Source organism: Mytilus californianus, unplaced genomic scaffold, assembly GCF_021869535.1.
Source record: "Mytilus californianus isolate M0D057914Y unplaced genomic scaffold, xbMytCali1.0.p SCAF_7, whole genome shotgun sequence".
Classification (NCBI taxonomy): domain Eukaryota; kingdom Metazoa; phylum Mollusca; class Bivalvia; order Mytilida; family Mytilidae; genus Mytilus; species Mytilus californianus.
The window spans coordinates 22,864,398-22,881,382 of record NW_026262723.1 but is presented as its reverse complement, the minus strand read 5'-3'; the positions used below and the strand labels follow the sequence as shown (position 1 = coordinate 22,881,382).

Sequence of the window (16,985 nt, the reverse complement as noted above, 5' to 3'; positions counted from 1 at the left end):
TTTCTTACTGAGTAATTACCAATATTATTGGTCTTTTGCTGGTTTTCAATGGTTACTTTTAGCTGGGGTCTGTATATATGTTACCTTGTAACTTTCAGTGTTATTGGTGGAGGTTAGGTAATTGTGTTTGCTAGAATCTGTCTGTAATATAACTTGTATTTTCCAATTAATTTACTGAAGTATTTTAAGTGGTGATTTCATAGAATTTGTAGTTGCTAGAATCTGTATGTTAAAGGTTAATTCAGTATATAGTTTATATAATTTACCTTGTATGTTCTAGTACCATTGGTCTGAGTTGTGGGTTCAATGGTAATGTCATGGTTACTGTAGAGGCTAAGATCTGTATATACCATACTGCTGCTGCATCCCCAACATTTATACCTAGTTCCTTCATTACTCTGAAAAAGCATCAGTCAGTAATGAAAATTTGTGAGAACCAGTTATTGTTCTGTCGACAAAGTCATTAAATTGTTATTCTATTTTAATATATATATTCATGCTTTTTTAATTCTAATTACACAAATCTCTGTACAAAGACCTATTAGATCATCTTTTATTTATCAAATGGGGTTTTTTTTGGTTGTAAATCTTTGTGATTATGTCCTTTATCTTTGTTCATGATTATTTTTGTACTGCCATGACCACCTTGTGGTAGCAAACTCATCTTCAGTGATGAAGATTACGATTTCGATCCCAGAGCATGTCAAACCAAATTCTTAAAACAGGTATTTGCTGCTTTTCTTCCAAGCACATGGTGTTAAGGAGTAAGTGCAAAAGTCTTATTGTAAAAGATATGTCCTTAAAAAGTGTACTATCCCATTGAAAATGCCTCAGTGTGTTTTTTTCAGTAAAAAAATTGATGTGAAATTTATCATCCTCAATATGAGATGCCTCCAATTGCCCATTAAGCTACCACATATCCATTTTTGTATTTGTAAGAATCAGGCAATTTCTTTTGTATATGATGTATTTTTAGCACATTGTTTTACAATCTGCAACATGATTAAGATCTACATCAATTAATTTCTTATTAAACTTACTTGTAACCCACAGTTTTTATTCCATGAATCCTGGTGTCACAGCCATCATTTCTACATCTCTTTATGTTTATCTGTATAACTGTATAAAAATTCACATGTGAAAAAGTGAGAACACACAAAAACGTATTAGATTTGTTTCCTCTGATTTCTGGTCCATTTATGTCTTTGACAATCAGTGTTATTTTTCATAACCATACAAAATTATAGAAGTAATACATTGCTACCTTCAAGCACCATAAATGGTTCTTTAATATTTTCACATTTACTTACTTAACAATTACAGGATTTATACATTTGTTTTGTGCACATATATGTAATGTGAGATTTCTGATATATTATTGTATTTTTAGTTATTGCTCATATACTATACAACTTTTGCTAACTATTTGGATAATATTTATGAAATGATCTTTGTACTTACTTGGGTAATAAATCTTACAGTTCTTCAACAAGACAACATCACCTGTCACATGACTGAAATATAATTATATATTTACATTTCAAACTGTCAAACATTATGAATAGATTGTCCATATTTATTTATACTGCAATTGTGCTATTTGAGCAGTCAAATTGCATTGACCATATATTTATTAGCAATATATATATATATATATGCAGTCACTGAATTATATCACCTTATTATTGACAATGCATTTCCATAGAGTTTTATTTATGAAACAAATAAAGAATACAGGTTTGCAGAATTATACGTCATCCGCTTCAAATTCAAGATTGATGGGTTTTAGCCAAAATATTTCATTTGAAACTATTGTAAGAGTTGCAGTATAAGCTGTTGCAAGACATGCAGTATAAAAAAAAACTATACATTTTCTCGAAATACAACTTTTTGTTTGTTGTCAACTCGAAATAGGATAGAAAGGATAGAAGCCTAGCACTCTACCTGTTTCTAAGCCTTTTGCAAATAAGTTTTATATTTTGAGACGATGTATGAATATTCTAAATATATTTCATTTTTTCTAATATCATGAAGATCATCTCAAAGTGAGTCTGTCTGAAACATTTGAAAATTACTCTTGTTATTAGGTCCATTTCAAGAGATGGCTTTTCTCTGATGAAGTTAGTTTATATCTATGTTTTTGAGCATTGATTTCTTTAGAATTCCTTTCCAAACCATATGCCACATTTCCTCTTCTAATAAGAGGATTTATTAAATATTTTCACTAAAACTTCTCCATTTTTGATATTAGTTTACCTGGGAATCCTAATTTCTTTAAGTTGTCTAAGGCTCCTAAAATTTTTCCCAGCAACAATATGTATAAGTTCTGGCATATAACTAGAGTCAGAGGAAGCCACTGCTACTGATAATGTCTTTATTACAACATTTGTTTTCGTATGTAATCTGAAAATACAGGAAAATTTCATAAAAGAAAGTTGTTATGGAATAAAAAATATTTAACTAATTGTCTTTTTACTGTGACTTGACTGTAAGTGTTTCAAACTTTCTATTGCAGTCCAAATATCAAATCTGATTCAGTTGCAGTTTCATCAAATCAAAGAGAACAATGTAACATCAATGTCGTCAATGTAACAAGTGCAGATGAAACAAGATAAGCTAATCATACCCTGCTAAATGTCTTTGAATAAATGTTATGAAAATTTCAGATAAATGTGCATGATATTTTAAAGACAAAAGTTTTTAACCAACAGGAAGTTGAATATCAAAGGAACTGAAAACATGTCACAATGAAGGGCATAATCAGATAAAGCTTGCAACCAAAATGTGTTTTGGAAAGATTGATGGACAGACAAAGGTTAATTAGTATATATACCCCTCTTATGCAGCAGGGGAATAAAAAGAAAGCATACCGGTATTTTATAATCCAATAAAGTTTGAATTCAACTTCTTCTTTATGATAATGGCATAGCTAAATTTGTATTTAACTACCAAATTGTAAGCTCAGTAATACAAAAGGTAACATGTTTGAAATTATATAATAAACAGCTGCACCATGAGCGCATGATACGCCCGTCACGTTTTCAAAGAATAAAGTTCAATAACTTCTCAATATTAAAATTAGAAATGTATGAAAAACTAAAGGGAGGTTATCTTAATAGATATAAACCAGTCACCAAAGTTTCATAAAAACTGCTCAAAGCACTTTAAATATATTGTCCGAAAACTGGAAAATCCCCCCTTTTTTATAAATAAAATCCCATAACTTGGAACGTAAAATCTAAAATTTATAAAAATCGAAAGGGAGCTTTCATCAATAGATATAAACAATTCACCAAAGTTTCATGAAAACTGCTGAAAGCATTTTTGAGTTAATTATTGTCCGAAAAACTGGAAAATCCCCCTTTTTTTAATGAATAAAATCCCATAACTCTGAAACGTAAAATCTAAAATTTATAAAAATCTAAAGGGAGCTTACGTCAATAGATATAAACAATTCACCAAAGTTTCATGAAAACTGCTGAAAGTGTTATTGAGTTATTGTCCGAAAAACGGGAAAATCCCCCTTTTTTTAATGAATAAAACCCCATACCTCGAAAACATAAAATCTAAAATTTATAAAAATTGAAAGGGAGCTCATGTCATTAGATATAAACAATTCACCAAAGTTTCTTGCAAATTAGTGAAAGTGTTATTAAGTTATTGTCCGAAAACTGGAAAATCCTCCTTTTTTAATGAATAAAACCCCATAACTCTGAAACGTAAAATCTAAAATTTATAAAAATCTAAAGGGAGCTTACGTCAATAGATATAAACAATTCACCAAAGTTTCATGAAAACTGCTGAAAGTGTTATTGAGTTATTGTCCGAAAAACTGGAAAATCCCCCTTTTTTTAATGAATAAAACCCCATAACTCAGAAACATCAAGTCTAAAATTTATAAAAATTGAGAAGGAGCTCATGTCAATAGATATAAACAATTTACCAAAGTTTCTTGCAAATTGGTGAAAGTGTTATTGAGTTATTGTCCGAAAACTGGAAAATCACCCTTTTTTTAATGAATAAAACCCCATAACTCTGAAACGTAAAATCTAAAATTTATAAAAAACGAAAGGGAGCTCATGTCAGTAGATATAAACAATTCACCAAAGTTTAATGTGATTTGGTTACAGCGTTTTTGAGTTATTTTCCGACATGTTGACGGCGGATGGACAGACAACGGTATACCATAATACGTCCCATAATTATACGAGCGTATAAAAACTGTTAAATTAAGCTTTCTCTTTTAGTACAATAGATTAGATAACTGCGCTTACGGTAACTTTTCTATTAAATTACATTGGAGTGGTTTGAAAACAGGTAATGTCATATTTAATTAAGTGATATCAAAATTGAAATGAACAAAATATCCATATGTGCCAATATAATCTCTGAATCTGTTGAAGATTTGAAATACTTCCTAAAAGGCCACAAAGATTTCCCTAATATCAAAATAAAATTTATAGCTGTTATGACATGAATATGCCAAAACATCAAAATAGTTTGTGAACCTTTTCAAATGATTTTCCTCAACAGATTACAAAAAATTACTTTCTTGTTATATAAATTATATAGGGTTTTCTCTAAGGAAATCTAATAAGAAATGCAGGAAGTCCTGCTTTTTTAATTAATATTGTAATGCAAATTCATTGCAATAATCAATAGTTGATTTAACAAGACTTATCTTACCATTTTTTTTATCATATCATAAAGTAAGAATTTTTAAGAAGTTAAACATTTGTTTTATAATATACATGATGTTTAATACAGTCATTACACAAAGAAGCTGTGGGGTTTACATATGATCCAGATAAATACAATTTCAAAAACGCTACATGCAGGCAAATCATTAGCATGTTTTCATAATTGGCATCTAGAACAAAATGTGCTTCAAAAAATACTATACCTAATCCAGTGTGATCTAGCTGTACCATCTGACTGCCAGTAAGTGTTAGGGTCACCATTGGTTAACCTGTAATCATATATAGTAATTAATTAATGGTTGGTTGCTTAACATCAAGGGGTAAATATTTCATGCATAATTTGAATGAAATTTATTTGATATAATATGAAACGTATTTCTATTAGGAAAAAGAATGGATATCTAAAGCTGCCACTGGAAAACATAGCTTTGTGTAAGGTCAGAAAAGCCCTACATCTGGTCTTCTGCAGGTTCCTCTGAACAGTTATTACACAACACACTTGAGTTTGACTAACTCATACACAGGAATAAATACAAAATTGTTTAAAACAAAAAGCTGAAGATGCAAAGGATCTATTCAAAATTCACGTCGCAAAGCAACTCTTAACACAATTGCAAAAAATAAAAGATGGGGGAAAGACAAACAAGTCCATGAAACACTACAGAGAACACTTAAGACTGAGCAACACCACCAAAAGCTTAAGACATTCTAAGGTGTTGAAAAGGTTAAAAATATCACATAGTTCTTAAAATATAACCATCTTTAATATGTAAAATCTAAAAGAATGAAGGAAATAATTGTGATAATGAGAAATTTACCTGTAAGATTCTGATGAGTTAGAAGATACTTCAATATTACTATGACAAGGACTGATTGTTCTTAATTCTTCTCCAGATCCTAATACACCTTCTTGACTGAATGAAGGACCTACAAATATACAACAAAATATGAAACAGCAATCTAAAACTTCAAATCATTGTTTAAATTTTGAAAAAATCTAATTTTAAAACATAAGTGTTGATCTTGCAAAGAGACTAGTCAAAATGTTAATAAAGAAAATATATTGAAACTGTATCTCTTTCTCAAAAAGGACAAACATAATCATCATTCTTGGGAAAGCCTACATCTTTCTAATGTAAAAGAAGATGGGTGAAATATAATCTACTATTATCAATATCGTTATATTGTATGATGTTACAGATTCACATCTAATAAATACAAACATTAATTTTAAATTTAAAGTAAATGAAAAACAAGAATGTGTCCATAGTACACCGATGCCCCACTCGCACTATCATTTTCTATGTTCAGTGGACCATGAAATTGGAGTCAAAACTCTAATTTGGCATTAAAATTAGAAAGATCATATCATAGGGAACATGTGTACTAAGTTTCAAGTTGATTGGACTTCAACTTCATCAAAATCTACCTTTAACCTGAAGCGGGACAGACAGAGGGACAAACGAACGGATGCACAGACCAAAACATAATGCCCCTCTACTATTGTAGGTGGGGCATAAAAACAAATAGCACTTACCACTTTCCTTAATATTTTTAAAGACATGTTTGAGAACAGATCCTCTCATGTTGGCTGTGTTATTGAACCCATTCAGCAGAGGGAATGGTAGAAAAGAACTTGGACATCTGTTACGTAATAAATACTGAAATCAAAGCAAAATAAACCGATTTAGTCATAAACATAATTAAAACTAACAACAATTCTATACAAAAATTAAACTGACCACAACTTAACTGTGAAAAACAAAAAATCCCATACAAGTAAAAAAATTTACAAAACATGTGCTTGAAAATCAAGGCACTATTTCAAGGCAATGCTTAGTAAAGATATGACAGTGCTCAAATCATTATCTGTTTGAAGTAAGTTCATCATCTTTGCATATAGAATTTGTGTAAAATATAGATTGTTTCTCTATTATTTGTTATAGAGTTAATTAACAAACCTTGAGTATTTTTTCTGCATGTTGTTTAACAGCGTTTTTATCTCCAGCATACACATCCACAAAACCTGAAATAGCCAGTATTATTATTACAACGTTCAGTATTTAACTGGACATGGGTAAGCAAAAAATATCACCACAGATGGTTATAGAAGTATCAACCACTGTGCTAAGTTCTTAACATACATTTTATGAAAAAGCCTGTGGCAATAATATAAAATTAAAATACTAAAAATACTTTATTCTCTTTTTTCTTGAATATCACTTTCATTCCAAACTTATCAAATAAAGCTGCATTATAATTATATGTCATGTACCAGTTTTCTCAACAAATGAAAATTCTTAAGATATTTACCTGGTGTAAGTGAACAAGCCTGCATCATACGAATACTCCGTCCTAATTCTCCCTGTAAATTAGGACCACTCATAGACTTAACCGTTTCTATCATTGTAGAAGTCTCCACAACACCACTGCCATCTGTGTCAAACTGCTGGAAAGTCTACAATGAATCAAAAACATAATACAGTGGTTCTTCCATGATGAGGCTGTAATTGTTGCAAAGGTAGTGCATTGAAAATCATTTTTTTTCATCTCTTTCTTCTTGTTTTTCCCCCGAGTACTTTTTAAAATTGTGTAGCATACATTATTGATATCTGAATATCAGATAGATTATTTTTCAATTCGGAAAACTTACAAAATGTGAATTTTCTTGTGAGGCCTTTTATCAATTTGTTCAAATAATTTAGACACATACTACTCAAACTCACAGAAGAGAAGAGAACGTATAAGCTATTTCCATAACAAATGTCTCCAAATCATTAAGTTTTTATCTTCGTTAGTTCTAAAATAATACAGGTTCAACGAAATAAGGTGGATAGATATGGCCCTGACATTAAAAGATTTATCCTTTTTCTAAAAACTATAATATTGTATGATTAACTTTTAATTAAATGAATAAAATAATCACATAAATAAAGTAATATCAAATTAGATTTAATAATTGCAATCAATTTTCGAACTTCATTCTTGATTAGATATGGTCCAATAAATACCTGTCACAGTGTCATACCCTAAGGTGAAAAGCTTTAATTTTGTTTGAGGTTTGCATTTGTTGTACTGAGGTTTTATGGGATATTTCATGGTTTCTAGGGGGAGATAGGGGCAAAATTATGCACCTGGTTATTTAATCTGAATTCTGTCAAATGAAAAATAATCTGCTTTGTTTGACAATGTGGTCAACTTGCAAATTTGAAGAACCTAATACAGGGGCAACTATATTTGTTATAATCTAACCTTGATTGCATCATCCCTGGACACACTTTTTGTCATCAACCAATCACAGAACTGAGCAATAGATATTGTTTCCTAAAACAGAAAACAAATAATAATTTGGACAAAGTCTTAGAAATATCTTTACTTCAATATTCAATATTCAATCTTAAAATTAAAGATTGCTTTCCTCTCAAGTTTTTTTCTTATGTTGTTTAACATGTAAACACATTATCAGAATATGAGTTTAAGCAAGAATCTTTATAAAAGTAAAAATCAGTGCAAATTAACATTTTTCCATTTTTTTTATAAATAATATAGCCAAGCGATTTCCACCAGAAACAGTCTTCTCTGACTTGATAAAACTGTTAACTATCTTTATCTTCCACCAAGTGTAAAATCTGTTCTGTATAAGTGTAATCAATTTTCTACTACTTCTACTGCATGTGCCAGTGTTTGTGTTTGTTTGCAAGTGTATGTATATATATATATTTGTGTGTGTGTGTGTTTGTAAACAAACCTCCTGTTTACTATCTTTATCATCCAACCAGCGTAGAATCTGTGTTCTATACTGCTGTAATACATTCTCTGTTATTTCTTCCCTGAAACAATATACAATGTTAATGGAAAAGAAAGGTTTTTAACAGTTACAAGCTTAAGATATCTGGGTCAATATCCCTAATGTGCCTCAAATTGAGGAATTTAAAAATAGTATTTAAACAAAAAATCTCTGTGCAGTGATATTGGGCATGTTTCAATTTTAAACCAGTTACTGAGCTTAACCATATGTATTGATTTCAATAGCAGAGGATCATAGAATAAAGGTGTTGAAACTTGAAACTATGGAGTTATTAAATGTATGCAAAGAACAACTTTCAAAAAACTTATTGAGTGAAAAAAGGGGTATTTATTACATCAAAAAGCCGCATCACAAAAGGGTTTTCGGGGTGTGCTTAATTATGGAAAAATGAATTTCACTTCATACCCCGAGAATTTAACCACATATGTGAAAAAAAAATGTTTCAGCTTCAAAACGAGCCATCATATATATCCAAATTTACGATATTGGTAGAGCGACTAGAGGAATTCAGGAAAAGGCTACCAATACCACCTACCTGAAATTAATTGCATATCTTGACCCATCTGTAAAATTCACAAACAAACCTACATCTCTACACCAATGCTTTAAACAAGACTTATGAATTTCTCAAGGGTTTTAAAATCAAATATTAAAATGATCCTGCATCTTTCTTCCATTAAAAGAAATTTGAACACCAGTTAACCCAATTGTTCTGACCTCTTTTCCCCATCAACTTACTTGAATTTTGAGACAAGATTCCTCAATGCTGAGTGATCAAACAACTCATTTAAATCTCTGACAGCTGGAGTTTCCTTATCACCTGAAATTATAAAAATACTATAGTTAATTTTCACTTGTGTTTGTATGTTGAGTACTTGGATCTACAGAAGAAAACTAAACATCAATAAACATGTGATTTTGTTACTTCTTTAAAAAGGACCCCTATCCATTTTTCTTGGAATAATAAACATGTAAGGTCATTTAAGAAAGAATGAGACATTCTATAATTTAATACATGTATAATGCAGAAGAACTCAGTAAAATACTCTGGAAAATATAATATATCTTATACTTACATACCTGCCAACCTCTGAAACCTTCAAAGAGGGAGATCTCCCTCTCAGCTATGACAGCTGAGGGGGAGATTTTGTGCAAACGACATTTTCAAGTGAAATATATGACGTGTTTATTAATTTATCTACGAAACACATATAAGAGTTTATAGATATACTTTGTTTCTTTAAATATGGTTATATCCTACAGAAGGTGTGTTGTTTGTTTCTTTCCTATTTCATCAACTTTGACATTTGAATCACTTCCAGACAACTTTCACCCCAGACACCTCTGTTATAAGAGAGCAATCATATTGTCACAGGTGCATTTTGTGTGTGCACTTATCTATTTGACTAAAATTGGTTCAATACATATCTTATTAATTTCATTTAAATATTGAATAGAAGTATACTGTATAGATCTTTTAAGTGATTTTTAAAATATAATTATTTTTTTTGTCTTAAGGCATACAAAATCTTTTAATTGCCCTTCTTTTATAATTCTTTGATTAATTTGTATTTAGTTTATATTGTTTTATCAATTCACATTATTTTAAGAAGGGTAACTTAAAACAGGATTAAACAGGGGAATTAGCCCGAAATTTCTTTGAAGTGTTTTGCTTCAAAGGTCGTTAATTAGTACTATGTTTGACACCCAAGCTGTCAAGTGAAGCCATTTAATTTCACATGGTCTGTGATTTACAGGTAATTACAACCCTAATCAGTGAGACAAAAACGTAATTACTGTTGACATTCAAGGTTAAAATATCCCAAAGGGGGAGATTCTATACTCCCGCGCGGGAGGGTACCGGCAAGCAGGAGATTTTCCGTTTTTCGCCATTTGAGCGGGAGTCTCCCGCTCAAAACGGGAGGGTTGGCAGGTATGTACTTAATTGGAGGGATAACATTGATAAGACCCTATCTCTACAATTTCTAACCAACAAGTTATTAAGATTAATTTTTTGTTTTAAATTTAAATAAAAAAAAAATTAAATATAGCACAAATGATGTTACTTGTTCAAGGGAATTTTAGGTAAATTTGGGAAGATATAACTGCCACTAGGGTGAGGTGGGGAGGGGAATAGTAAAATAAAGTTATTATACTGTTAACCCTGAGATATGTCTCATATTTTTGTTATTTTGATGGTAAAATGCAAATTTTTAAATTAAATAGCAATACTTTAACATGTAAGTAATGCAAAATATTCAGTCAATAAACCATGACTGAAGGTACAGGGTCAGACAATCTCCATGGAAATGAGATGTGTCAATGCTAATACAAATTCCATATCATCTTCTATGAAAATCAGGCAAAACTAATTACAGGCTCATGTCAAATGTTTGCAATACATACTACTACTTATTATGAAACAATGTTGATCATGAAATTATAGACTTCTGAAAATTTCTCTTTAAAAAAGAATTTCTAGCCTCCTTTTCAGGAGAGTGGTCTTCAAATATAACCACTTTTTTTAAGTATTGAGAACCTTCCACTTATGTTTCAGGGGATTTGACCTCACACTTTTGACCAATACTTATATTGATACAAACCTGTATCTTCAGAATCTGAATTATCATCCATCTGGAATAGAAAAGCAAAGAGAAACATTGTAAATACATTAACATACTCAATCTTTATGCTTTATGCTATACTTTTTTTTCTTACAGAGTTAACAATATAAGTTGTAAATAGTGTTAAATACAGAGGAAACAACCTGTACACTGTTACACTGTTACTGTAACTATTTATGACAACCTGATTACATATATATATAGCTTTCATGTTACACATTACATTGTACATGCAAGTGTATATTTGCAAATGTTTAAAATTAATGAAATTGTATTTTAACCATACTTTCCTTTGCTATTAAGCTTCCATGCACAAAAGGTATAGGCATTCAGAACATTATCTGGATTGGTCAGTTGATCAAGTCAAAATTTGATGTGAAAGCATGATTGATATAAAGATAAATGATCAAATATCTGTTATACTGTCCAATATATCATGTGTATATAAGGTGATTCCTGTTATTCTTTTTATACTTTAATTAATTTCTCTGTTAAATTTTGTGAAGTATGGATAAAAATCTTTTTCTGTGCTTGTGGTCAATAAGTGCATTATCATTTTATAAACAGGCAAAAAGAAGGAGGTGTGATACGAGCCATTTTTTGGTCCCTGAAATTGCAAAAATAGTCAACCTTTTCAAACGTTTAAAAATCATGTGCATTTTATTGATAAATGAACAGATTAATATAATCTAACACTTCAGTTCAAAAGGGTCACTTGTGATGTCATAATGATGTAAACAAGTGGAAATTTACATAGTTGGTATAAGATGGCTTAAGATGGTAATTTCAAGCCTAGATTTTACCAAAAAAGATATTTTACACACATTAACATTTTTTGTAAAATACGTTTTGTATCAAAATATCTTATTGGGTAAAGCTGATGCTCATATCTAAAAATTAATGACAAGATCTGAAAATGAGGCTGTTTTGGTATTTTTTACTGTTTTGCACAACATGCTCAAACTGTAAGAAGTTTGAAGCTCAAATACCAATTTGAGAGACAATATTAAACAAGAATGTGTCCATAGTACAGGAATGCCCCACTCACACTATCATTTTCTATGTTCAGTGGACCGTAAAATTGGGGTCAAAACTCTATTAAGTTTCAAGTTGATTGGACTGCAACTTTATCAAAAACTACCTTGACCAAAAATTTAACCTGAAGCAGGACAGACGGAGGAACGAACATATGCACAGACTGAAAAACATAATGCTCCTAAGTAGGGCATAAAATGTAAATATGAGCCTAAGGAACATCTGAAAGCTGTTATGTGGTAGATTTATAATACTTTTGGTTTTCAAAATCATGGTACCAAAAATGTGGCCTTATTATACCTCCTCCTTTTATACATGTTATACTTAGGACCTGTGGACTCCTTTATACTAAGGACCTCTAGACTCCTTTATACTAAGGACCTCTGGACTTGTTTATACTAAGGACCTCTTGACTCCTTAATACTAAGGACCTCTTGACTACTTTATACTAAGGACCTCTAGACTCCTTTATACTTAGGACCTCTAGACTCCTTTATACTAAGGACCTTTGGACTCCTTTATACTAAGGACCTCTAGACTCCTTTGTACTAAGGACCTCTAGACTCCTTTATACTAAGGACCTCAAGACTCCTTTATACTAAGGACCTCTAGTCTCCTTTATACTAAGTACCTCTGGACTCCTTTATACTAAGGACCTCTAGACTCCTTTAAATACTAAGGACCTATAGACTCGTTTATACTAAGGACCTCAAGACTCCTTTATACTAAGCACCTCTAGACTGCTTTATACTAAGGACCTCTAGACTCCTTTATACTAAGGACCTCTGGACTAGACTTGAGAATTTCAACGGTTGTAAAACAATTACTTGTATAAGCGAGGATTTGTACTGTAGGAAGGATTGGAATCTCAAGTTATCACATTGGTCATCTTTTGTTTATGTAATTTGGCCCTGTCCATTCTACAACCTTTTTATGCAATTAAACACTTTTATGGTAGCTAGAAATGACCAAATTATCCAATTTTTGTTAAGTACATCCTTAAACTGTATTTTGATAAGAAAAGTATGTTTCATTGTTGAAATCAACTAGATGTGAAACTTAATTTAACATTAAACTGCTCCCATACGTTTACAATGGAGCACTACAATGTTGGAAGATTGATCAGAAACAATCAGTAAACTAACAACAACAAAAGCATCCTTCTTAACATAATTTCTTAGGTGATCAAATCAAACATTTAGATATAAGAAGATGTGGTATGTGTGCCAATGAGACAACTCTCCATCCAAGTCAAAATTTATAAAAGTTAACCATTATAGGTCAAAGTACAGTCTTCAACACGGAGCCTTGGCTCACACCGAACAGCAAGCTATAAAGGGCCCCAAAAATTACTAATGTAAAACCATTAAAACAGGAAAACCAACGGTCTAATCTATATAAAAAACGAGAAAAAAGAAACACTTATGAACCACATCAACAAACGACAACTACTGAACATCAGATTTCTGACTTAGGACAGGTGCAAACAATTGCAGCGGGTTTATATGTTCATTTAATTCATAAAATATGAGTTTCATTACAAAAATATTTATTTGAAGAAGGAGATTGAAATCAATGTTGAAGTGTAGACTGCCTATATGGGCAGGATAATAATGGTCAGGTAGGAGAAAATGTTGAAGTGTAGACTGCCTATATGGGCAGGATGATAATGGTCAGGTAGGAGTAAATGTTGAAGTGTAGACTGCCTATATGGGCAGGGTAATAATGGTCAGGTAGGAGTAAATGTTGAAGTGTAGACTGCCTATATGGGCAGGATGATAATGGTCAGGTAGGAGAAAATGTTGGTGTAGACTGCCAATATGGGCAGGATAATAATGGTCAGGTAGGAGTAAATGTTGAAGTGTAAACTGCCTATATGGGCAGGATGATAATGGTCAGGTAGGAGAAAATGTTGAAGTGTAGACTGCCTATATGGGCAGGATGATAATGGTCAGGTAGGAGAAAATGTTGAAGTGTAGACTGCCTATATGGGCAGGATAATAATGGTCAGGTGGGAGAAAATGTTGAAGTGTAGACTGCCTATATGGGCTGGATAATAATGGTCAGGTAGGAGAAAATGTTGAAGTGTAGACTGCCTATATGGGCAGGATAATAATGGTCTGTTGAAGTGTAGACTGCCTGTATGGGCAGGATGATAATGGTCAGGTAGGAGAAAATGTTGTAGTGTAGACTGCCTATATGGGCAGGATAATAATGGTCAGGTAGGAGAAAATGTTGAAGTGTAGACTGCCTATATGGGCAGGATAATAATGGTCAGGTAGGAGAAAATGTTGAAGTGTAGACTGCCTATATGGGCAGGATAATAATGGTCAGGTAGGAGAAAATGTTGAAGTGTAGACTGCCTATATGGGCAGGATAATAATGGTCTGGTAGGAGAAAATGTTGAAGTGTAGACTGCCTATATGGGCAGGATACTAATGGTCTGGTAGGAGAAAATGTTGAAGTGTAGACTGCCTATATTGGCTGGATAATAATGGTCAGGTAGGAGAAAATGTTGAAGTGTAGACTGCCTATATGGGCAGGATAATAATGGTCTGTTGAAGTGTAGACTGCCTATATGGCCAGGATAATAATGGTCTGGTAGGAGAAAATGTTGAAGTGTAGACTGCCTATATTGGCTGGATAATAATGGTCAGGTAGGAGAAAATGTTGAAGTGTAGACTGCCTATATGGGCAGGATAATAATGGTCTGTTGAAGTGTAGACTGCCTATATGGGCAGGATAATAATGGTCAGGTAGGAGAAAATGAGTCATTAAAGGTACCAATAATGGGTATTATTACAAACTGTCTTAAACTTTATATTTTTAACATTAAATCAAACCTCATATAATTATGTTTAATCATACATATACTTAGGAGATAACTCTATTGTATTTTAAGCTCCAATGGCATCAATTGTTGATTTGATGGTTGCAAATTAAGTTCACTGGCGACGCGTTAGCGGAGCCAGTAAACAGGTATTTGCGACCATCAAATCACCAATTAATGCCGTTGGAGCTTAAAATACATAAAAAATGCGTTACAAGTGATGTTGCATTAGAATTAGTAATCGCTGACTCCAATTTGGAAGTGAGACCACTTGCCATGCAACCTATTTCCAAACAGTGTACATGCACTGTCCACCAGATTCCAATCTTTCAATTATTTATACCTTGAAAAAAATTTCATTCCATCAAATTTATTTCTACAAGTAAATATTACTTACATCATCAAGTCTATAAAAGACACTTGTACATGTATAAGTATTACAATTTACACCCAACTGAAACTGTAAATTTATATTTTTCTGGACTACCATATTGGGAAAAATCATGATGGAAGTGCATAGAAATGTTAACAGGCTATAAAAAGCTATCCCATCTGTAGTGTTTTAATTGTGAAATGATTGGCTGTCAACATGGTCAAATGTATTTATAAATGGTTGTAATAAAAAAAAAACATTTTACAAGCAAATTCTTATTTTATTATCTAGCCTGCTTAAATCTCATTTATATTTATCGTTCAGCAAATTCAATGGTAAACATTCTATTTCTGTTATTGGAAATAAAAAGAAATGATTGACAAAAATATCCAGTGAAAGCATGGATCCAACAAGTGGCCAATTTTAAGGGATGGAAGGATATGATACTCAAATTCAAATTGCACTTCCTAGTGTGAAATGACTTTTGGTTAAAACAATTTATCTGTTTATTATACAAATAATCAGTATGACTTTAATCAAATGAATATAAAATGGACAATGGACCTAAGGGATAAAGTATTTAGGCGATGTCTATGACTAATAATCATGATAACCCTGCTCAACAAGACAACATCAATCAAAAATGGTCAATTAAAATAGAACAATGCATTGCGCTTCATCTGCTATCTGTCAAGGACTACTACTGAATATTTACTTTTGTAGTTTCTGGTCCGTCTTCAGATTCACAGATACTTGATGAATTGCCCATAGTTTAAAAGATTCATTATTCTTTGCTCTTTCGATTTGAAGGGTTTAAGTGGACCGGGGAGAGCAACCAAAACAACTATTTACCGAAAAGAACGGAAGTCGTTTTTCAAAAAGAAAAAGCAATACGTGAAGATTTTAAATTTATTCGTATATATAAATTTTAAATTAATTTCCCCTATTTATACTGTTTAAAAGTGTCCTTTTAGATTTTAAATTTATTAGTGTAAATAAATTTTAAAATTGTGTGACACATTTCAATACACATACATAGCTGTATGTGGTGTTCCATGAATGGAAGGATATCCATGCAATAGAAGAAGAAGAACGTATAAATAGAATTTAAAATTGTGTGACCGTGGCGTTTCAAGACTCTTTCAATACACATCATACACAGCTGTATGTGGTGCTGCTCAGGGGCAAGGACATGAAAACTTGTAGATTTGATTGAAGAAAGGATAACCAAGGCCTTAAAAAGGCACGGTAAAATAGTAATATATCTGTGGGCCGGTACATGTGACATTACCCACACATCTGGTAAATACATCAGACTGCGAAGTAGTAACTATAACGCAGTGGACGAAATTCTGTATGAATACGATAGAGCAATAAAAGTAGTAGAGAAATTTTATACCCAGGCAAAACTGAAAATAGTAGATTGTCCGATTTCATCAATACAAGAACAATGGAATAAAAATAGGCTGCCATAAAAATAAAGGGCATACTAATCCATCCAGTTTTAAAAGTGAAGATAGTGATCTAACTAAACAAGTAACTTTTCTGAACAAGAAACCTGGTGTTTAATAAAAATTTGGGCACAAACTCTGTGAGGACAAGCCAATTTTATTTT

At 31.8% G+C, this 16,985-nt stretch overlaps 1 protein-coding gene across 9 annotated transcripts in view; it reads right to left on the bottom strand.

Annotated features, from left to right (window-relative positions):
• Window positions 1–16,194, bottom strand: part of LOC127710074 (zinc finger ZZ-type and EF-hand domain-containing protein 1-like) — a 73,995-nt gene extending 57,801 nt beyond the window's left edge. For all 9 annotated transcript variants that reach the window (XM_052215807.1, XM_052215809.1, XM_052215808.1 and 6 more), the window contains exons 1-14: window positions 16,086–16,194; window positions 11,112–11,142; window positions 9,247–9,328; window positions 8,449–8,530; window positions 7,953–8,024; window positions 7,014–7,158; window positions 6,662–6,726; window positions 6,238–6,361; window positions 5,519–5,627; window positions 4,904–4,969; window positions 2,257–2,403; window positions 1,462–1,514; window positions 1,041–1,119; window positions 267–398 (exon numbers count right to left, since the gene is read on the bottom strand). In XM_052215807.1, the coding sequence (XP_052071767.1) occupies window positions 267–398; window positions 1,041–1,119; window positions 1,462–1,514; window positions 2,257–2,403; window positions 4,904–4,969; window positions 5,519–5,627; window positions 6,238–6,361; window positions 6,662–6,726; window positions 7,014–7,158; window positions 7,953–8,024; window positions 8,449–8,530; window positions 9,247–9,328; window positions 11,112–11,142; window positions 16,086–16,139 (1,241 nt within the window). In that variant the 5' untranslated portion in view covers window positions 16,140–16,194. The remainder of the gene's footprint in view (window positions 1–266; window positions 399–1,040; window positions 1,120–1,461; window positions 1,515–2,256; window positions 2,404–4,903; window positions 4,970–5,518; window positions 5,628–6,237; window positions 6,362–6,661; window positions 6,727–7,013; window positions 7,159–7,952; window positions 8,025–8,448; window positions 8,531–9,246; window positions 9,329–11,111; window positions 11,143–16,085) is intronic.
• Between the last annotated feature and the right edge of the window lie 791 nt (window positions 16,195–16,985).